The 26,802-nt window shown below is 47.8% G+C and overlaps 2 protein-coding genes across 5 annotated transcripts in view; one reads left to right on the forward strand and one right to left on the reverse strand.

The window, feature by feature from the left end:
• Positions 1–3,381: 3,381 nt before the first annotated feature.
• Positions 3,382–13,453, forward strand: CLDN11 (claudin 11). Of its 2 annotated transcripts, none has more exons than XM_064665814.1 (4): positions 3,382–3,835; positions 6,553–6,717; positions 12,268–12,432; positions 12,944–13,453. In XM_064665814.1, the coding sequence occupies exons 1-4, from the start codon at positions 3,610–3,612 to the stop codon at positions 12,976–12,978; spliced, it is 591 nt and encodes a 196-aa protein (XP_064521884.1). In that variant the 5' UTR covers positions 3,382–3,609; the 3' UTR covers positions 12,979–13,453. The 2 variants fall into 2 exon arrangements, with proteins under 2 accessions (XP_064521884.1, XP_064521883.1); XM_064665813.1 differs by having other exon boundaries at positions 3,384–3,835; positions 12,268–12,544.
• Positions 13,454–16,193: 2,740 nt separating this feature from the next.
• SLC7A14 (solute carrier family 7 member 14) overlaps positions 16,194–26,802 on the reverse strand; it is a 30,574-nt gene continuing 19,965 nt past the window's right edge. For all 3 annotated transcript variants that reach the window (XM_064665811.1, XM_064665812.1, XM_064665810.1), the window contains 5 exons: positions 26,211–26,428; positions 24,184–24,330; positions 22,882–23,090; positions 21,457–22,334; positions 16,194–20,220 (listed from right to left, as the gene is read on the reverse strand). In XM_064665811.1, coding sequence (XP_064521881.1) covers positions 19,898–20,220; positions 21,457–22,334; positions 22,882–23,090; positions 24,184–24,330; positions 26,211–26,428 — 1,775 coding nt within the window. In that variant the 3' untranslated portion in view covers positions 16,194–19,897. The remainder of the gene's footprint in view (positions 20,221–21,456; positions 22,335–22,881; positions 23,091–24,183; positions 24,331–26,210; positions 26,429–26,802) is intronic.

Below are 26,802 nucleotides of genomic sequence, written 5' to 3' on the forward strand. Positions count from 1 at the left end.
AAAACCTGATTATGCTGAAATTTGTTAGCAGAACTCCCGTGGCCTGCAGCAGGTCCCCACTTCTCTAGAGGGTATTTTTAGCAAAATCTACAAGATCAAAGCTCTCCCTCCCCACGACTCCACTTCCTAAAGCTCTTATGGCTCTGTCAAAGTATTGACAGTAAGATTTCTGTGTATCTTGGCATAAATTTGGGGTTTATACCTGTAAATACAACCACTTGCATGCTTGGCAAGTTCTGTGGTGCTCAATTTTGTCACCACTCGGCTGCTCAAGCAATGTTTGAGTTGTTCACACCTCCCTTCAAGAGCTCAATAATGGATGAGGTTAAAACCACACATTACCAGAATAAATGCTGAGTTTATACAAAGTTAAAATCAGAAATGAGAATTTTACTGTGTTTCCTGAAAAAATGGTTACTGCTGATGGGAAATATTTCCTAGAGCAACTCTTGGGAGTTCTTAGTTTTTGTAAACCACGTGATTGTGTTGCTTAACACAAGTTTTGTGTCCTATCAGAGAGCTTAAATAGCAGAAAAATCTGAATAGGAGAGGGAAAGAGCAGTTGAGATGAAAAAAGGGAGCAGTTCCTCTAAGCTGTAAATGAATGAGTCTTCCATTTACCTTGAGCTTCCACCACTTATAACAATTAACTGTATTCTGTTTGTCACTTAAAAACACCCTGTATTGTAGTAAAATAAAACTTTTGGCACAAGTAATATTTTGGAGGTTTTCCGGGTGATTTTATGCATCCTGAGAGTTTTTTCTAGGCAGATAAGAAAGCACATTCACATACACACACTTTGGTATTTTTTCCTCTCCTCAAATCAGTGCAAAAATGCTTTGTCCTTGTTTTAAGGAACTGTTCTTGCATATAGGAAATCCTGATGATGATTCAGGTTATTGCAAACCCTTAATGCTGCCTTGTAATTGCCCGTGTTTTACAGCTGAGGAGAGAAAGGGGTGGTATAAGCCAGGATAAATTGATATTTTCATGAGCTCAGCCTTCAGTATAGAAGAAAATGAAAAACAAGCTGTACCACTTAAACCTGCTTTTATTCTGCATCCTATCTTGCATTTTCATACTGCTATGTTTCTAAATAGGGAGCAGCTGGAGGGCTGAAGATGTAAAGAAAAAGTTCAAGGTGAGTCATCTGGATGAGAAAGAGCCATGGGGTGTTGATAGCTTGGCTATGACTAATTGCAGCTCCTGTCTTTTGTCAGAGAGAACAATGAGGATCAAACAGAAACTGTGAGTGAAGGGTGAAAAGATTGATCTTTAAGGAGTTCACACTGTTGCTGAAATAAATGTGTGTGCAGCAGTGTCTTTTAAAAGGGTAACTTTTAAGACTGTGGCCCAAAGTGATTCAGTTTCTTTGGCATATTACTGGGAAAGTCATTCTTATTTCATATTTTATTGATCTTATAAATCATTGTTCACTTGTCTCGTAGTAACTTATACTCACTTAACTACTGATGGAGTGATTTATAAGACAGATAAAATTCTGTCTCTATCGACATTAGTGAAATAATTCACACTGTGCTCTGCAGGCTCCAGCTCCAGTACTATTGAATAGTGTTAGTTACCAAAGTGTAAAATTTATTCCTTGCCTGTTTTGCTGCTGCACAGTCCCTGATAAATACATTTGTGAAGGAAAACATGGAGTTAGAAGGTTTTGTGGTTAAGGAAGATGTAACTGTAGGAGACTGAATTACAGAAGGATGTGTTTGCAACCTGCAAATTAATACCTTGCAGCATTTTTAAAATACTTTTATTGTACATTAGGATGCACCTGCACTATCACTGTGTAAAATGCCTCTAACCTCAGCCTTGGGATGAAATTTGTAATCTCCTTCCAAATTCAGGAGGTGACACGTGATCCATCCAAAGCAAATGTGCAGTCCAAGAAGTGGAACAACACTAGTTTCACTCAAGAGAAGACAAGTTTATCTACTGAATAATAGATAAACAGGGATATTGTTTGGAGAAAGATTAAATCTATCTAGAACTGAACCCTAGGCAACATAAAAATGGTGGTTGGATGTAAGAACAACATGCTCCACTGGAAGTGGGTGCAGTAGAGGAGTAAGTTATGTAGGCAGCTGGAATAGCATCAGGAAAGTCAATTTTTCACAAAAATACCATAAACCAGGTATCACAAAAAACCAAGGAGTAACCAACAATATAAAACAAATGTGAAAACAACTATTAAACTTCTATTTATTATAAAAGTTTCTCTTTAAAGATAATTTTCAGCTATTTATGTAGCAACTCCAATGTGTGGATGAAGCTTCGTGACAAAACTGTGCCCTCAATGTCCTTGAATTTTGTATCTAAGGAACAGATGACAGATGAAGTTTAGGATGCTCTTGTTCATGTTTTTCACTTTATTTGCTAAAAAATGGGAAAAAATACCGTTGGACAAAAGAGGGTGAAGAGCAGGATATATTTCATTCCCGACACCTTAATCGCAGAGTGGAGCTTCCACTATTTCTCACTAACAGCTCTAGGAGTGAATCAAATCCATTGCAGTGTCATTTTCTTGCCTCTTTTCCCTCCCCGTGCACCACAGACAGCTCTCCACTAGTGGTCTCTCCAGGCACGTGGCATCTGCCGAGATCCAAACCTTCCCCTGGCAAACCCAGCAGCGCTGGAGGAGGACGCACAGTGAGGAAATATCCTTAGGAGTGTGTTGGCACGCGATAACTCATTTATGTGTTGTGAAAATACAAAGCAACGTTAGGAAAATATCCTCCCTGCCTGCTTTTCCTGATGCAGAACGAGCTGCAAAGTTTCCCTTCTTTTGTCGTTTTGAAGCAGGCTGTTCCTGTTCTATCAAATACACTGAAATTCATATAATAAATTGACTCAGACTAAAAGTCTCAGTTAAAATCTGCTTATTCTATTTTGAGCGTTCAAAAGTGGAAATAAGATGCTGTTAAAAATACAGATATTTAAGACTCGGTGACTGTTAGTTAATACTTCTGAAAACCCAGGTGCAGCAGAGAATGCAGTGATGGGTCTTTTATATTTTTACAATTACTGAAAACACCAGGAAAGACCCCAGAGTGATTTTGTCCCTTTACTGCAGCCGTGCTGATGGCTTTGGTGAGTTGATCAGTTCCACCTCTCCAGTAACTCCGTCCACCACGTTTCTTCCCTCATCATTCCACGAGGAGGTACCAGTGTGACCATTTGTCTTCAGCTCACAAACACTGCCTTAATTTTTCTCCGTCGATGCTGAATTTTGAATGGTCAGGCTGTTTGCATTTGAATAAACCCCTCTGGTTTGTTTTTCAGGCACGGCTGGGTGTGATTGTGCATCTCCTCCTCTCCACACCCTCCTTCCCCTCGGACGCTCTGGATGAACTGGCAGAAGTTGGGGCTCCCCGCTCGCTCCTCCCATGTGTTGTGGGGCTGGAGGCAGCTCTGACCCCTCCCAGGGAGGGAGCTGGGCAGAGGCAGCCGAGTTCTTTCAGCAGAGCCTGATCAAGGACCTCATCCTGCCAAACCCCATCCCTCCTGCTCCCAGCAACCGGGATCTCGCCGGGCGGCTTCGCTGAACCCCTGCGGGCACTGTCCTGTCCAGCTCGACCCAGCAAGGGACAGAGATGGTGGCCACCTGCCTGCACCTGGCTGGATTTGTCTGCAGTTTTATAGGGTGGATCGGGGTGGTTGTGGCGACAGCCACCAACGACTGGGTGGTGACCTGCGGCTACACCATCACCACCTGCAGGAAGATGGATGAGCTGGGATCCAAGGGGCTGTGGGCAGACTGTGTCATGGCAACAGGTCTCTATCACTGCAAGCCCCTCGTGGACATCCTCATACTGCCAGGTACGTGTGTCCCATCCTCCCCCTTCCACCCAGAGTGAAGGGTGAAGCCTTGCCCGGAGCAGCACAGGTCCTGCTGCCAGAGGAGCTCGTGGTGGAGCTCCTTCAGCTTCATCAGCACAAGAGATGGTCCATTAAATACCCTAAAGAATGTGAATGATAGCTCTTAACAGGATTCCTATTGATTTATACCTGGTTTTAATCATACCCAGGTATCGTGTTATCTGTGGCTACGAAAATCCAGTTAATGTTTAATCATTGCTCTGAGTAAAAGCTCACTGTTCCTCTCATATCTTGTCTCTAGATTGCACTGCAAAACATACAGAGCACACTGAGGTGTAATAGAGTATTTCAAGAGGATGGTGAACTATTACAAACGTTAAGGCTCAATTCCTTAAAGTGATTTGGAGCATAATGAATCTTTCAGCATCTATTATTAATGCTCCTATGGCTTTTAATCTTTTGGAAGATCATCATTAGTCTTGATGGTCTTGTGCTTCCCAAGGTTCTGAGGCAAGACAGAACTTTTACACAGCAAACAGATGTGACTATATTTAACTTGTCTTGATGTTTTTTAATGATATAGCAATTTTCACCTAGTTTATTACAAAGCAAAAATTAAGCAAGGTGTTTAATTAGCATTTTGAGCTAACTAAACCTGCCAAAGTCTAGTGAGGTCTGGTCCCTGTAGGTTTAGTTTGTGATCTTGCCCGTTTCAATCACTGTTAACTCTGAAGTGCTTCATTCTCCTGTGCTTTAAATTGCAATTCCTATATCATGTCAGAGGTGCCTCTCCCAAAGCTGACAGCATAGAAATTACTATTCCTCGTCATTTTCTTTCATGTTTCTTGGTTTATTTGTTTAAACTGATGTGAAAATTGTTTTACCAGAGGTAAAAGGGATTGTTCCTGACTTTCTCTCTGTTACAGAGCTTGGTCTGTGTCACACAGTGCTCAGCAATATTGAGTCTCTCAGATTCACTCCTGTTCTCCCTTTCTCTCTGTGTGTGTATACTTTTATTTTAGAGGGTTTGCCTTTCTTATTACTCCTGTTGTTAAATCTGATCCAGCAGAGAAGTGAGTGTTTGTCCCAAAGAAACGTTATTGAATGCAACTCAAGAAATAGGTAAATGGGTCTTGCAGCAGCAGAGAGCAAGGCTTCCCTCCAGCAGAAACAAATTACAAACCAAGATGTTTCTGCTTGTAGCCTGTTTGATACCCACAGCTTGCCATGAGAGGGAAATTTATCCTGGTGAAATTTATCCTGGTGTGCCCAAGAGTCTTTCATGGTCTGAATCAAGTCTTTAAAATGAATTGTTGGTATTCTCGTTTAATTGGAAGTGATTGCACAGAAACCTCACCTGGCACTGCCATCACCTTTGTTTAAGGCTTTGTTTTACGCCCTGAATTCCTCAGGTAACTTTTTTTGTTAAGTTTCCTCTTGAAAAAAAATCAAGCAAATATTCAATATACAGAGAGTCTGCATTTCCAGGAACAGTAAGTCCTCATTCCTGGTGCCATACCCGTGTGTCAGTGGGACATGCTTGAGGCTCCAGTGTGCTGTTGTTGTTTGAGGCATCATGAAACCCTGTGTCTGTATCTGGCAGCTTTGTTATTGAGAGGGTACAAGGAGCCAGCACACCCGCTGAGACTGTCTCGGGAGCTGGGGGAGGTCACCAGATACTGGGGCAAATCTGACACTGGTTCTTTTTCTTTTGTATATATACACTTTTATATAGTGTATATATACATTGTATATAAAATAAATAAAATTTATATATACAGTCTACGTATGAATATTTTTAAAATCATATATTAGGATACATAGACCCTCCCAGAGTGGCAGAAACGCCATAGTCCTGCCCAGCACACCCATAGCCCCTGATTTCCTATTGTTTCTTGCTGCCTTGTGTGTAGGAACAGGCAGGAGAGGAGTGGGAGATGATGAAAAGCCAGGAGATCCTGTGATGTCTGTAGGGACCCAAAGGAATAACGTGGCCCTCAGTTATGGCAACTCAGGCAGCTCTGCAAAGTACAGTCACTTCTCCCTAAGGAAGAGCTGTGCCAGTGGTCAGCTCGAGCCATGGATCTTCTCTGAAGCCCCACAGCCAGGCTGAGCTCCAGGGGTGCAGCACTGGGATGTGGTTGAGGAATGTCCCTCCTCCTCCTCTTCCTCCTCCTCCTCCTCCCAGGTCAACATTGCTCAGCACCTCAGGGCAGCTCCTCGTAGTATTCCACAGACCTGAGAGTTTCAGTAGTGGGTCTTCCACTATTCAACCCTCTGAATGATGGGAGATTCTTTAAAACTTTAAATGCCTTTATTTAATCTTGAAGACTGCAAATTCTTGTTATTTAATCAAAGCTCTTGCTATGAAAAGCTATAGGAAAACTCCTTCCTAGCCATTTCTTCTACTTTCCCTTCCCATATTTTCCAGCTCCATGATTTCTCAGTGTCTTGCTGGGAAGAGCTTGTGTTTTCCAGGCAGTGCTATTTGTTTGTTGGAAAATTCTGAGCCTGCACATCCTGTACTCATGCACTGCCCACTGCACTGTGGCCTCGCCGCCTCACGCCTGGCGCAGGTTTAATGTTTACCCGAGGGATGATCCCATCTCCCATACTCCATGCAAGTCTCTGGATCTAATCAAACAGGAGCCTTTGTCCAAAGGTCTCCTTCTCTTGTGCCAAATAACCCAAATCCTCTTTCCTTGCCTTGCCAACAGGGTATGTCCAAGCATGTCGAGCACTGATGATCGCCGCCTCCGTCCTGGGCCTTCCTGCCATATTCCTGCTGATAACGGTCCTGCCCTGCATCCGGATGGGCCACGAGCCTGGAGCAGCCAAGTACCGGCGGTCCCAGCTGGGAGGGATCCTCATCATCCTCCTGGGTAAGGCACCTGCTGCGTATGGAGAGCTGGAGCTCTTCCCCTGCTCCAGGATGGCATGGTGTGGGCTGGCTGAGCGTGTTCACCTGGAAGGATGTTTGTCCAGGCTGGGCTGACTCTGGAGCTCTCCAGCATCCCTGCAGTCTGTGGGGTGGACAAAAGGCACAGACAGGAGTGGGGGGACAAAGACAGGAGGCAGGGAGTGAAGCAGAGTGAGGAAGGAGGGATGGGAATCCCCCTGTCTCTGTCCTGTGAGTCCTCAGGCATGGCCTGCAGGCACTGGTTTTGCTGGTTTGCTGTGGAAGCCACGTTATTTTGGGAAAAAGACCTAAAGTACCAAGCTGCTTCCAGGGAATGGATGACCTCCAAATTTTCACAGGGCATTGCGGATGCAACAGGGTGAAATAAATGGAGGCGTGTGGGAAGGGAAAGCCCCTACTGAGCGAGGGCTGGTCCTGTGGAAGCAGCAGGGGAAGGAGCACAGAGTGGGCATGGACATGGGAAGAGGGCTGGTGTGTCCCCTGTGTCTCCCAACCCCCTCTGACCAGCCTAGTCCTTGGCCTCCAAGTTCCCCTGGGAATTTCTTCCCGCCCTCAGTGCTTGTGGAGGAGATTGTTTTGAGCAGCACAGACTGTGGAGCTCATTGTCCCCCATGCAACACCTGCATGTTCTTGAAGCCTCGTCATCTCAGCAACAGCCTGCGGTGCCTTGTTTTCACCCGTCTGTGTGGCAGAGGAGGAGGGGGGAGGGAAAGTGGCCTCTTTGTGTGGCTCTGCTGGTCACTGGCAGCCAGCACTGACATCATGCCCGTCTTCTTTCTTCTTCTTCTCCTTATTTTTTTTCAAGTGGGCACTGAATATAGGCTGCACACTCAGAAGGGATGTCCCCTGGGTGCTTATTCTATGCAAGTGATCCCTACTCTGGCCCCCTGTGGTTAGTACGAGTCCATACATCCCAATCTAAGGGATTGAGTCCAAGGGGCCCTATTAGTATCTGTAGGGTTTAGGGGCACATTATCGTGGTTGGAAGTCCTAAAATCAGCTTTATAGGGCCTGTTTTGAGCATCCTAATCACAAAGAGCCACATTAGAGAGCTGTTAGAATGCGATTTTCATCCCTGTCCCAAAACCTTGAGTCACAGATCTGGGCTCAACAAAATGAAAGAATAAGTGGGGTTATTTTCTGCCTGTGAGTGAAACTTCAGTGCTGGAGGAGTCTGCCCAGGATGAGGAGGCCCAGCAGAGCTGCACTGTGTCACAAAAGCCAGGAGTTTCTGGTTCTAGCCAAGGAGAACCATGCTGCAGGTCAGTTCTGCTTCTGTGGCTGCAGACACAGAGGCAGGAAGATTGTCCCTAAAAATCCCAAAGGGTAATGGGATGACAGGACCAGAACACATGTGGCAAATTGCAGTGATAATATTGGATAATGCTGCACTAGAACAAGTGAAACCCCTTATCCTGCAGTGTCACACCAGGATTTGGGTCTGCTGTGCCACTATCCTGTCTTGGTCGTGCTGTGGTGGGACAGCAGGGAGGAGAATAGATGTGCAAGGATGATGGAGAGTTGTGGTGCTCCATAGGCCAGGCTCCCCTCTGCCTCTGAACATGGTTTTCCCACTAGGTAGATCCTGTGAGGAAAGGAAATGTTTTTTTAAGAAAAAACAAACCAACCCACATTTACTTTTATAAAGCTCAAATTTTTCCAGGCTGATCAGCAAGACAGTCCCTTTGGAAGAAGAATAATATACAGAGCTTTGGACTTTGACATTGTTTAGGTTGATGAATTATCTGTTACTTGCAAAATGAGGTGTTACCGTTCCAGAGCATTTAACAAGCACGGATCAGGCCTTGAGAGATATAATACCGACTTAAAATCCATTATATTCTAGAAGTAACATGCTCTGGACTGTTCTTATTTCCCCCTGGCCACTGAACTCTCACTTGTGGTTTCCAGAACCTCACAGGCTCCAGACGTTTCCTCTTAGGAGAGAGCAAGTCCCAGAGCTCTGGCTAAAAGAAAACAACCCCCAAAACACTCCTTAACACAGCAGAAATGGGGAGTGGGAATACAATCAGGGAAACTGGCCCCATGGCAAACTTCGCTTCCTTGGGGGAGGGATGGCAGTTTGTCACTGACATTTATTACAAGGGAAAATAGGGGTTGAAACACAGCATGGAGCAAAAAAAAAAAAAAAAATTATATATATAAGAAGTTGAAAACTTGCCAGGAAAACAATGGGCTCAGATATTCCATTGATTTTTCTGTCCACTGATAATCGCAGGCTGCAGAGTGCAACCTGTGTACACGCCCTCCTATCCTGCTGCTGATGTGTTTATGGCTTGGCTTGATCCTATCTGACTGAGAGAATTGATTTATAGTTGAAAACAACCATCAGCAGAGGTTTGCTCTGAGCTGGCATGAAAACATTTCATAGGCTGGTGTTGATGGAAAAACCCGTGTTGTTGATACTAATCTGGGGTCCCCTTGCTGGTAACCAAAGGGGCATCTTCCTAATGGAGGAGAGAGACTGAGACACTGGAAAACACAGTGAAATATATATCAGTTAATGGGAATTGCTACTACAAAATGACCTATCAGCTATTGTGTACTAAACAAAGGATGTTAATGAGCTTTTCTGGACACTGCCTGAGTTTTACTTGTAAAACCATAGGTATCAAGAGAAAAAGATTACCTTGAGCATAGAACAAAAAAATTGTGGATATCTATTATTTCAACCAAATGCTTTGAAAGAGAAATCTGTGTGACTTTGAGTCAGCAACTCAGAGTAGTTAAATTTAGCTGTGAAAGAAAACTTCTTTATTCTGTAGAAAGCCTTAACTTACTGTTAAGGAATTTGGCAGGGACTCACTGTCCCTTGAGTTAGAGTAATCCTGCTCCCTCTCCCCCAGCTCTCCAAGTACCCTCTGTGCTTCTTGTTTCTGTGCACTTCCATCTGACTCAAATATTCCTGTAATGTAGAATATTAAGAGTTTCAGCTCAGCAGACTGAGCTACTGCAAGTTCACAGTCAAAAAAGGACTTGGAAATGCTGGGAGCTGGAATATCTCCCTGTGGATTCACAGGAATCTGGTGGAGCAAGGACATTCATGCCATGCAGAGCTGAGATATTTTAGGTAGAGGCAGTAGCTTCTACAGGATTGCCTACTCCAGATGCAAAAAGCAGGCAAGCTTTCCATACGTGTGTGCTCCAAAACATGCCTGTTTTTTCAGCTAACCTGGTTGTTCTAATAGAAAATATTCCTTCTGTTTGTTGAAGGACTTCCTTTTCTCCTAGGCTATATTGGCTACAGCAGCTCTACTATCTGAAGACTTTCTTATTTAGAGAGAGGCAAAGGGTATCTCGGCATTAACAGAAGAGAAGGGATGATAACTTCCATCTGCACTCCTTTTCCATGTAGGCAGCTGTTTCAGAACTTGAAATTTGCCCTAAAATGCCTTTTCCAATCCCTTTGGGTTCCTTGTCAAATCACCTGGTTTTTTTCAGCCTTTCCCTATGATACAACTAGACCAATATTTGGATCCATGGAGAGGCATTCCAATTGCTGACTGTCCTTTTCCCATCTCCTCGGAGGATTTACAGCCCAATCTCATCTGTGCAGGGCAATGAAACCCAGTCCTGTTCCAGGGCATCCCTCTTGCTCAGCAACGGGGTCACTGGTGACTGATGGCAGCTGGTGGCCTCCAAAGGCAGAGAGGTCAAAAGGACCCATGCAAAGTCCTTGGCTTGTGTTTCACAGCTTTCTGGTATTGTCAGCACTAAAATAAGATGGGTTTACATGTAGTGGGGCCACACACACAAAGAGATGCCATTGTGTGAGCATCCCTGAGAGCTCTTCTCACCCCAGTGCAAGTGTTTTCCTTGCTCCTGTGTTGTGGGGGAGGGTCTGGATAGATAAGGCTCTTATAGTCTATAGACAAAAATATATATATTTATATATATTTACTGCTGACAGAAAAAAGAAAAGATGATTGTGTTTTTTCGGACAACAAAGCAGCTTTGTTTCCAGAGCCCATTAGAATGCTTTGTGGATTCCCAACTGATACATTTTTGTTTTAAAGCGTTGGAAGCTCATGAGCTGTTTGCAGGACTGCTCCACACGCAGGAGAAATGCTCTTTCCCCTCCCTGCCTTCTCCAAAAATTCCTTCCAAAGCTGCGGGGCCCTTGCTTTGAGGAGGCCCAAAATTATTACTGGCTTCATTAGCATCCTTCAAATGTTCTTCTCTCTTCCATAAGAAAATATTTTCTCTCACAATAACTGCAGCTTTGGGGATGGGTTTTCTGCTGTACTGGCCAGGAGCTATGGTTTGTTCTCTGCTTTAACTAAACAATTTTATTTTTAATTTCACCCCTTTCTTTTTCCCTCTTGCAACCTTAACTTTCTGACACTGCCTCCAGATACCTTTTAACGCGGTCGGTGGAATCTGTAACGCTGCCACGGACCTGTTATTGTTTTGCTCTCATTCTCTGATAGCCACAAGGATGGAGTCCTGCACAGCTTGTCCCGGAGGCAAGTAAATATTGACACATTAATTCTTCTCAGATGTACAGGCCATCAAGGAGTATTGTTTTAGGACCTGCTCATGGGAGGTGATTAACACCATCAACTCCCGTTGCCCTCGGTGCATGCAGGGACTCTGTGGGGACTGTCTCCCTCACACGTCACCTCACAGCACCTCTGAACCAGCATTCCTGCTTTCTGTGGGAAAAAACCATGCATTTTCTGACCCGTTGTACACTCTAGGTAGACTCCTGTTTAGACCCTCCAGGTCCCACTTCTGTTCAACTCAGTAAGTTTCTGGACAGCCTTGCCAGGTTTGACCCCATCACTTGATAGAAATTTTCCATAGGGAAGCAGAATCTGCTTTCCAGAGTTGTGAGACATTTTCTTCTCCATAAAAAAATCCTGATAATGCTGAACTGCTGCTCATTTCGTCTCTGCCCATTTTCTGCTCCTATTTCATAAGGCCCTACTCTGCCTTGCCGGGATATTTTGGTGACATTTGTGTGACCATTTAGTAGAGCCACTGCAATGATGTGGATTGACATGGGCTGAGGACACAGCACATGGGCCCATGCAAAAATAGTGATTTAAATCAGGTGATTCTGGGCCACTGATTTTGCTCTGTCACTAATGCATACAGCTTTTGTGGTCTTGCTTCATATTTAACCTATTCCTAATTCTGCAGCCCTCCAGAGCATCAGTTGCAGGGATGACTCTCATTCTTCCTCCTTAAAAATAATTCTAGGGGAACAAATCTTTTCCCCTTCTCATAAACATATCAGATTGTGTCAGGCAGCAGTTCTTTTTTCTTCTTGTTTGCTGGCTCCTGAGAGGGATGGTTGTTCTCTCTTGCTCCCTCTCTCATGAGGCCTCCGGCTCGGAGACCTCTTGGAGGGATGGGCTTCGTCTCTGTCCCCTGTCCTACAGAGCCTTCCTTCCCTTTTGGCATGCTGTGTGTCCCGTGGTGGGGTTCCATGCTGGAGTCCCCTCCGGTTTGGAACCCTGACTCTTTCCTCCCCCTCTCTCCCCAGCCATGTGCGGTGTCGTCGCGACGATCTGGTTCCCGGTGTGCGCCCACCGCGAGACCACCATCATGAGCTTCGGCTACTCCCTGTACACGGGCTGGATCGGCTCTGCCCTCTGCCTCTTCGGTGGCTGTGTCATCGTCTGCTGCTCGGGAGATGCCCAGACGTTCGGTGAGAACCGCTTCTACTACGGCTCGGGGTCCAGCTCCCCCACCCACGCCAAGAGCGCGCACGTGTAACCGCCCCGGGGACGCCCCACGGCTGCCGTCGGATGCTTTGGCTGGTGGGTTTGTGTGCCCTGGGTTTGCTCCTACTGACACACACGGCTGTCAGGCTCCCAGGGGGAGATTTAGAAAAAGCAGCACAAATGTCTGGTAGTTTGAAGCATTATTCCCCCCCCATCTGTTCCCCCTTTCTCTAGAAAGACAGCTCCAGCCAGCCCTACCTCTTAGTCCCTCCCCAGTTTGTCCTTGACTGCCTGCCCTGTCTTCTTGCAGCCAGGATGACTCAGATGGTTTGGGGTTGTCATGTGGGTTTTAGGGATTTTAGTTTATTTTCTAGCTCCCCTGATTATAGGAGAGTTTAAAGCAATAAAACAGAAATGAGAGAGACACTTTCCCATTGTTAGAAGGACTCTGACAGCTTCTCCCCCCACCTCACTGTTTCCTTTCCCCTGCTCAAGGTCTCGGCTCTGGCACAGTTGGGGAGAGAGGATAGGGAGGAAGGCTGTCCTCTCCCACCGGGCGAATGTTTCTCTTTTGGAACAAGAGGAGGGGACTTTTCTGCCTTTCTCTGTAAATACTTTTGTATCAGTTTCATCATTTTAGTAACAGTATTTCCCCCACCCCCACAGTCATCAGTATGAAGGAAACCGAACCCAAAGGTCCTAATGACGCGGTAGATAACAGTGCCTTTTCAAATAGTTATAAATGACTTTGGGGGCTCTTATCCCCACCCTCTGGTTTAGTTTCTTATCTTTCTTTTGTACAGACCAGTTACTAAAAATGTATTTTTACATTTTTTTAAACTCCTCGCTTTCCTCCTCTAAGTTTGTGTTCTGTATTGCCTCGTTAAAGCACCACATTTTAACATGCAGTATAATGTACCTGTTACAATACAATTCTGGTGAGTACTGATGATGCCTTTGTACTTTCAGTGAAATACTGTACAATAAATAACAGAGTACCTGCAACCTCTGACTTCATTTTTTTCCTTCCTTCCTGTGTGTTTCCATAGCTAGTTTTTCCATGACAGGAGTTTCCCAAAGATTTTTTTTTTATTTTTTTTTTTTGGTAGCAGTTTCAGGATGAAAAATTCTGCTCTGCTGTGGCATTAAGTGGGGAATATTTAAAATATGAGTAATCTTCCTGCACGGAACTGACCATTATCTTATTCATTGGCTCTTTCGATGTTCCCAGTAGCAGCTTGTACCAGTAGTACCGACTTGTGGGATTCTTTGTTATGAAGAAGACTTAGAAACTCCCTGAGGTGGTGGAGATGCACCCCCAGCACTGTAAAGTTGAGACCTCGTGTTGCTGGAAGTGCTCTCAACTAAAAGAAGAGACTGATCTGGGGTCATCGCTCTGATTAAAACTCTGTAAGATCAAGATCTGACTCTGTCCTTACCAGAGGCTGTAGCAATTTAATTATGTTGATACAAAATCCCATCTGTTCCCAGAGATGTTAACTCAGTTCAAATAATTTGTGTAAGCCAGGAGAGGGAAAAGAGGAATAGCTGCTGTTCAGGGATGGGCATGGAGAGAGCCACAATGGAAAGGTGAGGGGAGGAGAAGGGTCTGAACAACCAAATTGTTTGGGGTGACGAAGAATAATTTGAAAACAAGGCTGTGGATTCGGGACTGTCCTTTCACCTTGATCTGCTTCAGGAGAAGCCAAATTGTGCAACACAGCCATGGGCAAGGCTGTTGCAGCTCCCACCTCCCCCCACCTCCCTGCGGGAAGCAGAGGCTGGAGCATTTAAAACGAGCCAAAGGGAGGCTGATTGTGCTCCACAGCGACCCTTTGCCTGCCTGGGCCAGGGATGGGCAGCAGCCCGAGCATCTGCCTCTAACGCCGCGCAGCCTTGAAGGCGGCTCTGTTGTGTGCGCTGTGCCTCGCCGCCGTGCTGTGCGATGTCCCCAGGGCGGGCAGGGCCGGTGGCAGGACACTTGTGCCCATGACATCACAGGCAGGGCACAGGCAGTTGTTGTACGCGCCGGGCGCTGTCAGTGCTGCCATTGATGTGCGGGTGCCACGGGCGAGGGGGCGGCGCACAGACGTGCCAGCTTGTGCGGGCTGCCCGGGGATTGTGGATTGTGCCCCGCGGATTGAGCCCCGGGATTTAACCCCGGGACTGACAGCGGCGTGGGAGCAGGACACCGCTGGAATGCTGCCCCGCAAGCAGCCCTGGAGCAAAGCGGGAGGGGAAAGCACAGGAATACCGCTCTCAGGTGCCTGACTCGGGTCTTTGGCAAGGTGTTGGTGCTGCTGGAGGTGCATGGCCTGATGGGGAACGAGCCCTGCCAGGCAGCCCTTAGGGGTTTTTTCCTGTCCACATCCTTGGACTGCACCTTGTCCCTTCCAACTTTACCCGTTCTGTGATTCCACGATCTTCAGGCAGGTGGGGCTGGGGCCCCTTGGCAGGGCATGGTGCCAGGGCTCTGCTTGCTCTGCCCATGGTCACAAGTTACCGGTGTCAGATCCCAAATGCAACCCTTGAAAAGCCCTGGGCGAGCTGCTCAGAGGGAATAAACTTTATTTCAGGGAAGAAAATAAAAAAAACCAAACTAAACAAAACAACCCCCCAGCAGTTGTGGGGAAAATGTACTGTCTGCAACTGTGGGGTGTGAGGAGAAGGGGCCAAGAATGTGACAGGATATTAGTGCTGGCACGGCAGAGGGGAAGTGTTCAAAGGAAGCACCAAGAACACTAAACTATTCAAGTTTTTAAAGGATCAAAGCTGAAATACCTGCTTTGTGCCCTCCCCAAACACGCTGCTCCCCTGTGGGCTGTCAGAGGTGGGGATGGCCATGGTACTGTCGGCTCTTGAAGGCTTTGGGTGCTTGTTTGCTGACTCAAAGCCTCAAAACAGGGTCAAATAGGATTGTCTTGAATGTAAAAACTGCTCCACACCGTGCCTACCATCGAGTCTGGAGCAGTGGGTGTGAGCTGTAGTGGCCACCCCACTGTGGGGGTGGAGATCCCCGATGCCCAGTGGAGCTCTCCCCAGCTCCACCAGGACCAGTTGGAGCTGGTGATCCCATCCCCATGATGGGAATGCACCTGGTAGCCTCCCCACTCCCCAGATAGCAAGGATATAAGGAAGAAGACCATGGGGGGACACTGGTGGCCCTGAGCACCCCAAAGAGGACAGGCAGCTGTGTCTTCACAAGTGAAACCTGGCTCCCGATAGTGCCGGTACCTGTGCAGGGAGGGGACAGTGCTGTGACACTCCAGTTTCTCCAGGGAAAGGTGGGTGCTAGCAGCACCACAGGCAGATGGAAAGGCCAGGTAGCTCCCCAGGGCTTCACACTGCAGTAATCAACCTGTGGTCATTAGCTTTAGGCTTTTTCCTTCTATTTTTTTTTTTTTTTAATTGTGTAAACAGATAACCATTTTCTTTCACAACAATGCAAGTCAATACCAAAGTCAGCTCACTGAAATGGATCTTCTACAATGGAAATTTTGAAGCACTTAAGGCAAGATTTTTTTCATCTCTAGCTTCAATTTAGCACTGAAAAAGTATCAGACCTTCAGGTACTGATTGGGTTAACAAAATTTACATGGGAAATTTTCTTTTATTATTTTTTGGTTTAGTCTTTCATTTAAAAGATTTACATTACTATGGAAACTGATACTAAGACACATTTGTATCTGGCTTTCTTTACAAATCCCTTAGTTCCTCTTTGATTTTTAAATATAAAGGCACACAATAAAGCTTTATGCATTTATTAAAATATACAGATTTGGTAAATTTAGATTTTTTTCTTAGTATCTTGATTATATATATGTATTATATGTATAGTTGTCAACAACACAATCATTTGAAAATAAAAATCACTCCATAACATATCTGCATATTTTTTTTCTTTCTCATGACACACTACAAGATCCCATTGTACAATGCACCAATGGGATTCTGGAAACCACAAAAAAAGAAAATAAATGGATATAACAAACTGCTTTTAACAAATACACCAACTTCATACCAGAACTGCAGAGAATTGTTACACCAGAAAGTACCACCTGCAAAAAAAAAAGCAAGATATACATCAGAGAGACCAAACAAAACAAAGTGAAGGTCATTTACAAGCTGGATTTACAACATCCCACGTAGTTCAGGGTGTGATTTCGCTGCCATGTGGAGGATGCCAGCGTGCTGGGCCTCGGACTGAGGGGTTGTGATGGTGCAGAGTGAATTTGTGGAGGGGCTGAGATCTTATAGAGTTGGTCTGGAAGGTCTGAGGTATTTATGCTCAATCTGTACCATGCACTGGGCCCCTCAGGAGGGGTGGTCAGGCATGAAGGGGTGCCTCTCACCGGTGGTGGGAGCGGGATGGTACCGCTCTGCCTGTGCCCTTGTGATGGTCAGGGATGTGAGAACATCCCTCAGGGCACCCAGGGAGAAAGGCTGGATTTGGGGTTACAGCAAAACAAGCACTTGTGCCTCTTGCAGCACCCAAGACTGTCCCAGGGGCCAGCGGTGCCCAGGGATGATGGACACACCTGGACATTTTGCCTTGGCAGCTTTTGCTCGTGCCCACTGAAGACCCCAACACTGCTACAAGAGACAGCACATAAGCTCCCAAATGGAGACTGAATCCACATATTCCCCAGGAACTGCCACCCGGAGCAGGGGGCAGGGATCCTGCTGTGAACCAGGCCTGACCCAGCCTGTGGCTTGGCCATTTCTCCTTGAACAGCTCCATTGGGTGGGATGTAGTGGGCTTGGGAAGAGGGTACAGCTTCCACCCCTGACACGGCGAGAGCTGACGGCAGCCCATCCGCACCAGACAGTGCTGTGGCATCAAATGCTGTTTCCTGGCAGTCCCAGGATGTGGCACAGCCATCCTGCCCCAGCACTTCCTTGGGAAGGGGAAGGAAGATGGGTGAATGGGAACAAGAGCAGCCAAAGGGCTTCACTCAATGCTTGGATCCAATGGAGAGGTTCCTACAGACACCAAAGAGCAAGGGGTCAAGCCCCCACCAAATTATACGGCATAACTAGAGCAGACATGACGACAGACACTGGAACTGGTAACTGCTCTGTAGCAAGAGATTAAGGCTGCAAGAAGAATAACGGGCTTTGATTCAACAGGGTACTTGGGCTTGAGTTTGTGGCTCGGCAGATGCCTAAATACCATGAGGAAGCAGGACAAAACGACTACCTGGGATATGGTACAGTACAAGAGCTGGTAGCAAAATAGCATCAATCTTTCTCCCTGAAAATGTAACGCCAGACCTGCGAGGTGCCATCTCTCTTGGGAACTTCTAAGGCATTGAGGAGGAGAGCAGCCAAGCATGAGTGAGCGGTGACCGTTGCGAGAGGAGCTCAGCACCACCAGGAAGGTTTTCCAAGCTGGCCCGTGAGCGGTGCACACATTGCAAACAGTTTTTCGGTGGGACACACTCCGGTTTTCTGCTGTAGGAGCGTGGTAGGGGTGGGCAGCAGGAGGCAATGCCAGAGCAAAGCTTACAAGTCCATTAACCAAATCCTCACTCCCAGTCGGAAGCCCCCACAGAGGTCAAACATCCCTTGGCTTGCCCGCAGCGCTCCAGGTTAATATCTGCAGAATCAGATACTCTTCTCCACTGGGAGAATGACTGTAGTTTGTCACTGTTTGGGACAGGCGCTGCAGGGAAACTTCTGTGGCCCCAGGCAGAGCCTGTCCATTGAACCCTTGAGCTCTGGGAACAATGGGGGTGGACACACGTCCAGGCACCCTCTGCACCCAGCAGCCACTTACCCACAGAGGGTGCCAGGAAGTGTTTTGGGGGTTGAGTCTCATTCAGTGAACCAAAGTGTTAATGGTTCTCAATATCCATGAGGATAATTCCATGTTGGAAACTCTGCCCCCACTGATGTTAAATTTTCCTCTGGAATGCCAGCAGCAGCACCTGATACCAGGGATTGGTCTAGGCTGTGCTGAGGAGCCCCACGGATGGATTCACCTGTGGCCTTCAGCAGCCAGGAGGAGGATGGGCATTGCTGTCTGATGGGGTGCTTTTTTTGTTATTATTTATTCAATAAGATGTTCCTCCATTGCAGTGTTTTACACCAAGCATGATGGGCTTCAGCACTGGACCTGCTGCTAATCACTGACCAAACCCCATCACTGCTAATGGTTCTGTGGGGACGCTGGCATCAGGGAATCTGATGGCACTGCTGGGGGCCATGGCCATGTTCAGGAGGTTTAACATCCACCTGCTGACCACCTCTGCCCTGCGAGCCAGCAGCTCAGTTTGGTTTCAGACTGAAATATGGACACTTAAGGAACGAGCAGCATTTCAGTGTTTTTCATACAGCACCCACCAAGCCAAAGTCAGAGGAAATGGTACAAGGCGGAGATGGCAGCAGGGAGACAGATTTCAGCTGCCAAGTCCTCTCTGCTCACCCCGTGTGGCCCAGCCCTGTCAAGGCGTGGCTGACCCAGGGACGCTGCTGTTTTGTGAGGGCATGGATGCATCCCCGAAGCACTGAGGCCAGAGCGAGCACTGAAATGTGCCCAGCGCGGTGAGGGAATGATGGTGCAGTCATTTCTGCAAAAGACACAAGGTGCTGGAAGCAGCGCTCAGCCTCAGACAGGTGATGCTCAGAGCAGCAGCGCGTGGTCCTTGTCGACCATTCCTAAAAAGTGGGTTAGCCAAGAGTGGGTCACAGCCCTCGCTGCAACCAGAAATGGGACCAGGGTCGCAACCACAGATTTGGGATGTTGGGCTGTGCTGGGACTTCAAGGTTGGACTAAGACATGGATTAATTTCGAATCCCTGTATTTGGGGTACTTGAGTTCAGGATGTGGGGATGGACTCAGGGGTAGCACTGCTGTGTGCACCGAGTGCCTTCGCACCAGAACGGGCCACGGAAACACCATGTGATGGAAACAACCATCTACCTCTGAACAACTCCTGGGAAAGAGTTTGTCCATCTCCATTTTGTACCTATCCACATGCCCGTGTCTCTGGCTCAGCTGTCACTTTAGGTGGTTCAAAGGAAAAAAATACACATGCCAAGAAAGTGCCAAAAATGTAAGAGTGACATCCCACTGCTGCGGCCTTCGGGTGGACATTCCCCAGGGACAATTTGTCTTGTCCCCTCATGTGGCTCCTTCCACCTCTCAACACCCTGCCAGTTTGGCACGTCTCCCACTCCACTGCCTCCACTGGTGCAGCTGGCGCCAGGAGATCAACAAGTGCTGGGGGATCAGCCAGCATTCACCGGGGCGAGACCCGACTGGTGGAGCTGGGACGGGCCACGAGTGATTTTGGTTCGGGGTCAACGGCAATCGCAGAGCGTGTCCCGAGGACCGGAGGTGAGCAGGGCGGTGGTGGAGGACCCGGGGAGGATGGGACAGGACGAGGGAGCCACAGGGACCCTTCCTCATGGTCTGGGTGGTGTGGCACCCCGCTGCCCGTCCTGCTACTCGGGCGAGTAGTCCAACTCATCGTTGGCAATGAGAGCCTCTGATGGCGCTTTGTGCCTGCCTTTGCTTTTCGACCTGCTACTTGTCCGATGGCTTTCCTTGGCGCCCGCCATTTGCTGGTACGAGAAGCCCTTGTCCTCGGGAGGATCCCAGCCCGGGTAGCTCTCACCCTCAGGGGCGAAGGAGAAGCTGTCGTCTACAGAGAAGGGGTCGACGTCCACGTCGTAGCGCTGGTAGGTGCTCTGGTGCAGGGCCTCCTCCCGGGCGCTGATCTCCAGAGTGCTGTTCCACATCCCGTAGCCAAAGTAGATGAGCAGACCTGCGGTGGGTGAGAGGGAGAGGGTTGGACCCCAGCTAGCTACTACCCCTACCTGATCCCACCCTCCTGCACCAATGCTTTCCCTGAGCGCAAATGTATCCAGAGATCTCCTTTCCAGTTGATCCTGGGATTAACCTACACCACAGTGTGCACAGAGAAACCCCAGACTTCTCCACATGCTGTGGACTGACCACAGGGGACTGCTTGTGATGTTAAATCAGGACCACACATCTCTGCCAGAAAAAACAATGGGATGTGCCTCCCCCAGCAAACAAACATCTGTGGATGGGCTGCTGGAGCCCATAACACCTAATGCAGTGGCTTAATTGACTTTTTGCCATTGCTGGCAGCTGAAGAGGTATTAGATGTATCCACAGGGGAAAGTACTTAATCACAGCAGATTAAATTGATGCTTCAGAGTCATCTTTGCTTCTAGGTAGAAGGGCTTTCCCTGGATTTACAGCTTCACCTATCACCTTCAAGGGCCAAAAAAGCACCGAGTGTGGCTTAGCCAGCCCACACAGTGCAGGTGGCAGCTCCTGCTCAGTGGCTCAGCATGGAGGAGCTATGAGAGCTGCCTATTTCTCTTGGGTTTGTGGAGTAAGTGGGTTGCAATGTAAAGCAAGGGAAACTGTGGTTGTGCTGGACTCCTGGCTATGCATCAGAAAGCCTACATTTGGAAAAACAAGGATCCACAACAGAGCCTGTGAGTCCTAAGATGCTCCTGCCACATAGTTAAGAATTTAGACAAGAAAAGGAGATACATTCTACAGGTCCCTTGGTTCTGTCTTCCCCAGGGCTGTTGGGGTTGGGCAGCTCCAGGCTTTGGAAACACAGTGCTGAGATATTGGTGTGGGCTGCTGAAGAGCTCAAGTGGGTGCAATAGCAAGAAAGCAGGCTGATATCTGTATGAAACCTGCCTGCGAGGCAATTTCTAGAACCCGCCTACCTTGCATCAAAAAAGCCATCAAAATAGTCACCTTTGCATGGAGCAGTTTGCTTCCATCAAACTGACATTTCCTGGAGGTGTAATTTTCCATTTAGATGTGGTTCAGGGGCTTGATAAAATGAGGTCTCTGAGAACTTCAGGATGACAAGGGGCAGACGAAAAGGATTGGGCATGTCCCAGCTGAAGAAGCCTCAGTCTAAGCACTCTAATTAGGGAAGTTGTTATTATTAACAACTTTTCAAAGAAGTGTCAGTTAAAAAATTAAAATAAATGAATCTGAGACTCACCCACAAAACACCAGACAGCAAATCGGATCCATGTGACCGTGGAGAGCTTCAGCATGAGATAGATGTTCACCAGCATAGCGAAGGCAGGGACGAAGGGCAGACAGGGTGCCATGTAGGGCAGCTTCTTGGGGTTTTCTGGCTGCTGCAAGATCACGAACACCAGCACAGCGATGAGCAGGACCATCAGCACGACCAGGAGGACAGCCCACCAGCTCTGCTCGGAGATGTAGTCTGCCCCGAAAATGATGAAGGAGCAGAAGATGAACATCAGGACGAAGAGCAGGAGCACGCAGGTGGTGACCGTGTGGCCGGTGGCTGCTGTCGGACGGTCCATCTTCCCTGGCAGCCCCAGGTGGATCCGCATCGTGTAGTATCGAGGGCCAATCAGCTTCTTCAGCTTGATGAGGTAAATGTTCTCAGACTCATCTGCCTCTATTCCCGAGGTCATGTCGACCGTGCCATAATTGGGGTGATTCACGTTGTAGGCGGATTTATCGGATTTCCCAATCAGCATCTCGTTATCCCCCAGCGATGGCAGATTCTTTGCCCCACACGTGTTGGTCGGTGGGCCGGAGAACTCCTCTCCTTCGCTCCCTGGGGAGCAAGCTTCCTTCTCACAGTCAGCCAGGATGCCCTCCTTCTTCTTGGTGTGCTCCTCGGAGAGGAATTTGACGAAGCCGTCGATGTCGCTCTCGGGCTGATAGCGGAGGAGCAGGACGCAGACGGACACCAGCGTGTAGGCGAGCAGGGTGCCGATGGACATCATTTCTATCAGGTCCCGCAGGCTGACCAGCAAGGAGAGCAGCGCTGCGAGGAACCCGGAGACGATACAAGCCACCACGGGGGTTTCCGTGTAAGAACTGATGTGGGACAAAAACCTGGAGCAAAAAAGAGTTGCAGGAAGTTAAAATTTCACATCACGGCAGTTCTCTGCTGCAATAACCCATCCCCAGCTAGAAGGGACAGACTCACAGCTGGGACCCCTTCAGCTCTTGCTGCTTTTTGGAGCTTAGACTCCAGAAAGCTGGTGACTGGCAGTACTGCTGGGGCTGGATCTGGAGTTAGATCTAGGTCTGAGCAGCTCTGAAATGGGCACTGGAACACTTGCAAATAAGTGCCTAGATTTTATGTGTATAAGCTGATCTCCTTTGCAAGTAACTCTGGAATTAAACTCTCATCCTCACATAAGAGGAACCTCCACGTACCAGCACCAAATGAGAAACTTCTGGGTAGACCACTCCTGATATTTTCCCCCCAGGCTATTGCTTTGGTGTGTGCCCTGCTCTGCAAGCGCTGAGTCACTGTGTGCCCATTGCCCCCTGCACTGTCGGGGTGTTGGGGCACAGGACAGCCCCCATCCCCCTGCACAATTCCCCTCCAGATCCCAAGGGGCCAAAAATAAATGCCAGCATGGGCATGACCGACCTGAAGAGCAGCCCATCACCAGCCATGGCATAAATGACTCTGGGCATTGGGAAGAGGGAGCCCAGCAAGCTGACGGTCAGTCCGGCCACGGACCCGATGGCAACGATGAATTTGGCCGCGTAGAAGCCGTGGACCACAAACATTTCCATCAGTGGGGACTCGGTGTCGATGGCATCGTAGGGCACCATCAGCGTGAGGATCATGCTCACCTGGGGAAGGGGAGAGGAGCAGGACAGAGGTCTCAGCAGCAGCTCCAGCAGCTCCAAGGGACTCTCAGGGTGTGGGGGCTGCTTGTCAAGGGTGGAAACCCAAAAAATTTCAAGTCTGATTGGGATTGTACTCCTGTGTCCCCTGTGGAGGGGATGTAAAATGCTGGAGGCTAGGACTGTACATGCTTTGTTGTGGGGTGGTTAATCCAGAAAACTGTGTGAACTTGGCCCCTGCTATTCAAAAGCAGGAAAGGGACCCTTGAACCTTGCTGTAGTGGTGATGCAGGAGTCAAGTGGGACTGGTTTGACTGGTGGGGCTGGCGGGGTCATTAACACTCTTATTGGCCACGTTCCACTGCTGGGACAGCACTACCTGAGTCATGCACTCCTGATGGGACAGACCTCAAATCCAGATTGCATTCCTTTGGGAAACACTCTGATCCTATTTGAGTCAAAGAATTTGGTTTTGCAAGAAGCTTTCTTTGAAATTATCAGAACAATGTTTTTTCTCTTCATGACTCAATTTTGCTCCCTTACAGGGAAAATCCCTGAGTACAGACATGCATTTATTGGGTTGCAGAGCAGCAGAATCTCTCACACAGCCACCCCTGCCCATCCCTCCCCTCCCTTGGACCCTCTCCCATATCTCCAGCAGAGGCAGTGCTGCTTTTCCCATAAACACAGAGAAAGGATGCTGCAATGCTGCTTCTCCTTCTGCTTTCCTGCACTCCTGGATGCAAAAATAGCTGTGGGTGGGGATGAGGAAAAAGAATAGTCTGCCACATGTCCCTGCAGCTGGAAGAGGGGTCTTGTCAGGTGACAGGAGCCTGGGGACAAACCAGGCCATGGCCAAGAGGAGCCTTGGCAGGTACTGCAGGCACATGGAAACAAAGCTGATGTCAGTTCCTACCAAGGAAAGGGACCTTGTCCAAGAGTCAGACTGGCACCTTGGCTCACCTCACCTCAGACTGGAGAGGGGAGCCGTGCAGATGCCCAGAAGGGACTCACACTGTACATATATATATATATATATAAAACATGCTTACATGCATATTTTTGTACATTTCTGTACACCTGTATAGGTGTTACTTACAGACACATATGCTGTCAAGCACGTGACCAGTGAGGCTGTGATGGCATAGGGGATGGAGGTGTTGGGATTCTTCGCTTCTTCTCCCGTGGTAGCGATAATGTCGAAGCCGATGAAGGCATAGAAACAGGTCGCAGCCCCTTTGAGCACCTGCGTGGAGGATCAAACTTCTGGGTGCCAGGAGGGAGGCTGGTACCCAGCCAGGGAGAGGGAGCTGAGCAAAAACTGCAGGACCCCAGTTCTGCTCCTTGTCTGAGCTAAAGGATGAGTGAGGGCAGGTCAGGGGACGCACACATAGAGCTGGGGACCGACCCTGGGAGCGCCCCTAACCCAGTGATCTGGTCTGGGGGAAAGGTTTCCCTGTGTGTCCTGAGTCACTGGAGGCACCTGTGACCCATGGCACACCACAAACCTGTGCACACTCAGGGCCCCAGCAGCAGAGGAAAACAGTCAACCAATTTCAGGTTTGCTTTCACAATCCTCCACCCCAAATCCGTTTATATTAGTAGGGATTTGGAACATGTTTACACGTTCTGTGTTAGCAAGATGTCTCATGTGGCAGCAAGAGCCGTTAGCAGAGGAAGCAGGAGAGAGCAGCAGCAATCAGATGTGTGCCGCTCTCCAAACAACCTCTGTTTTGCTTGGAAGCTGCAGACAGGTTAGGAGCACACACTGGAGCCCTTAGATGAGGAATTATTTGTACTTTTTAGGGTTTTTTTAAATGTGATTTTTTAAAATATACAATACTAGCGAGGACATTTATAGGAAAGAAACGCTGAAGCAGGGTAAAGACTGCCTGGCTGTGAGTGAGCTGATCTGGAGTTGTGAAACCCTTGCATGCACCTAGATTGCTTGCTGGGCACCACCTGTCCATCACATCTCTGTCATCTCAGTGTCTGGTGATAGAGAACACAGTAAAATTCACCTCTTTTAGGGACTATCTGTAATTACCTTTTTAAAGTATCCCCTACACTGCTGGTGATCTCACACCTCTGCTTGGTGGATTTACTTTTACAAACAACTTGTGACAGAATCAACCAGCTGAACATGATGGGACCACCCTATTGGGTTTGATATGTCTTGGATATGTACCTTTTAAAATTATGGGTTTTTGCTCTCAACTTGGTGAGCTGAATTGGAGCAAAACAGATGTTTTCTATTTCCTCTTTTTCACTCCTGTTGTATGGCACAAAAAGCCAATCACAACCCAAAGGTAAAGATGACCTCTGGTCTCAAGTGAGCCTCAGTGCTCTTCTCACTGTTGTTCTCTGGCAGAGAGGTATTGATTTACTGAAGGGAGGTGCAGGGACTGTATGGCAGCCTGGGATCCTTTCAATAATCAAAATTCTTGGTTTACTTTACTTTCTTGCTTGTTTTTCTGCACAAAACCCCAATGGAGTCGAGCAGTATAAATCTGAGAAATTATCTTGGGTTTAGGCCAGCTGAGATATTTTCAGTCTCTGTTCATCCTTGGATAAAAACCAGTGCAAGCAAGCTAAAAAAGCCAAATATGTCCAAATTCTCAGTAAGCTATGAGGGAACGTCCATAAAATAAGTACTGGCAGGTGGCATTATCAAGTGCTCAAAACAAATGCTTGAGAACATTGTTGTTGAAAAACAGCCAACACAAGTATCTCCCCACTCCACAGAGGCTGAGCCAGCTCCTCTGGAGCTCCCTGCCTTGGATGGCCACAGCATTTTGCTCCATGGCCTGACAATTAGTGGCATTTCCTGGGGGATGCTTTCATGTGGAGTTTGGCTCTCCAGGAGGATGTTTTGGAAAAGTTCTGGGTTTATCCTAAGAGGTATCAGGAGATAAAAGCAAAGCATTGCTGTAGTCTCTGGATTTGGCGGACCGAGCTGGTCTGGATCCAAGCCTACAGTCCTGGGATTTGGAGGTCCCTGGCCAAAGCATAGGTGGGTTTAGCAGAGCTGGGGTTTGAAGGGTGCAGTGGAAGCACCCCATGAGCAAACCTGAGTGTGAGGCACCACTTGGGTGCTGCGTGTCCCTCCATGTGCCCAGGACTTACCCCTGGCCATCCAAAGGGCAGGAATTGCCCTTCAGCCCAGTTGTCACTTTTGATGTAGAAGAGTCCAGCAATCATGATGAAGATCCAGACTGCCAAGTTAATGACATTGAGCACATTGTTCAGCCCCACCGAGTTCTTCACCCCCATAGCCACGATGATGGTGACAATGACAGCAATGACCAGAGCAAGAAGGTCAGGGTATGACTCCTCTCCTTTCCCTAGGTGAGAGAAAAAAGATGTGTTACTCTCCATCCACAGCATCGCCAGGAACTCTGTGGGGGAGTGGGAGTTTTAAACACTTTCCAGACCTTAAAGCTTTGCAGAACCCACTGGTCTCATTGCAAAGGCAGTCTCTAGATGCCCTCAACTCCACCAGTTAAAGTTATTTAATTAAGGTGATAAATCTTGATGCCTAAAGACCCTGTTCAGAGTTTTGGGAGAGCAGCAAACAAGTGATCAGGTCCCAGTTTGCATAACATGTATCTGCCAAATACTCATTAAAAATCCACCAGTCATGAAGTTTTCATGACAGGTACAGGACATCTGACTGGTTTAATTACTGGTAGGACCCATGGACTGCTGCTGGAAATGA

The sequence above is a fragment of the Pseudopipra pipra genome, chromosome 10 (assembly GCF_036250125.1).
Source record: "Pseudopipra pipra isolate bDixPip1 chromosome 10, bDixPip1.hap1, whole genome shotgun sequence".
Classification (NCBI taxonomy): domain Eukaryota; kingdom Metazoa; phylum Chordata; class Aves; order Passeriformes; family Pipridae; genus Pseudopipra; species Pseudopipra pipra.

Excerpts from the sequence above, each read along its gene's own strand:
- CLDN11 (XM_064665813.1), top strand. The coding sequence starts at position 3,610 with ATGGTGGCCACCTGCCTGCACCTGGCTGGATTTGTCTGCAGTTTTATA. Across the intron at positions 3,836-6,552 it reads GGACATCCTCATACTGCCAG|GGTATGTCCAAGCATGTCGA; the intron begins GTACGTGTGTCC and ends CCTTGCCAACAG. Across the intron at positions 6,718-12,267 it reads GATCCTCATCATCCTCCTGG|CCATGTGCGGTGTCGTCGCG; the intron begins GTAAGGCACCTG and ends CTCTCTCCCCAG.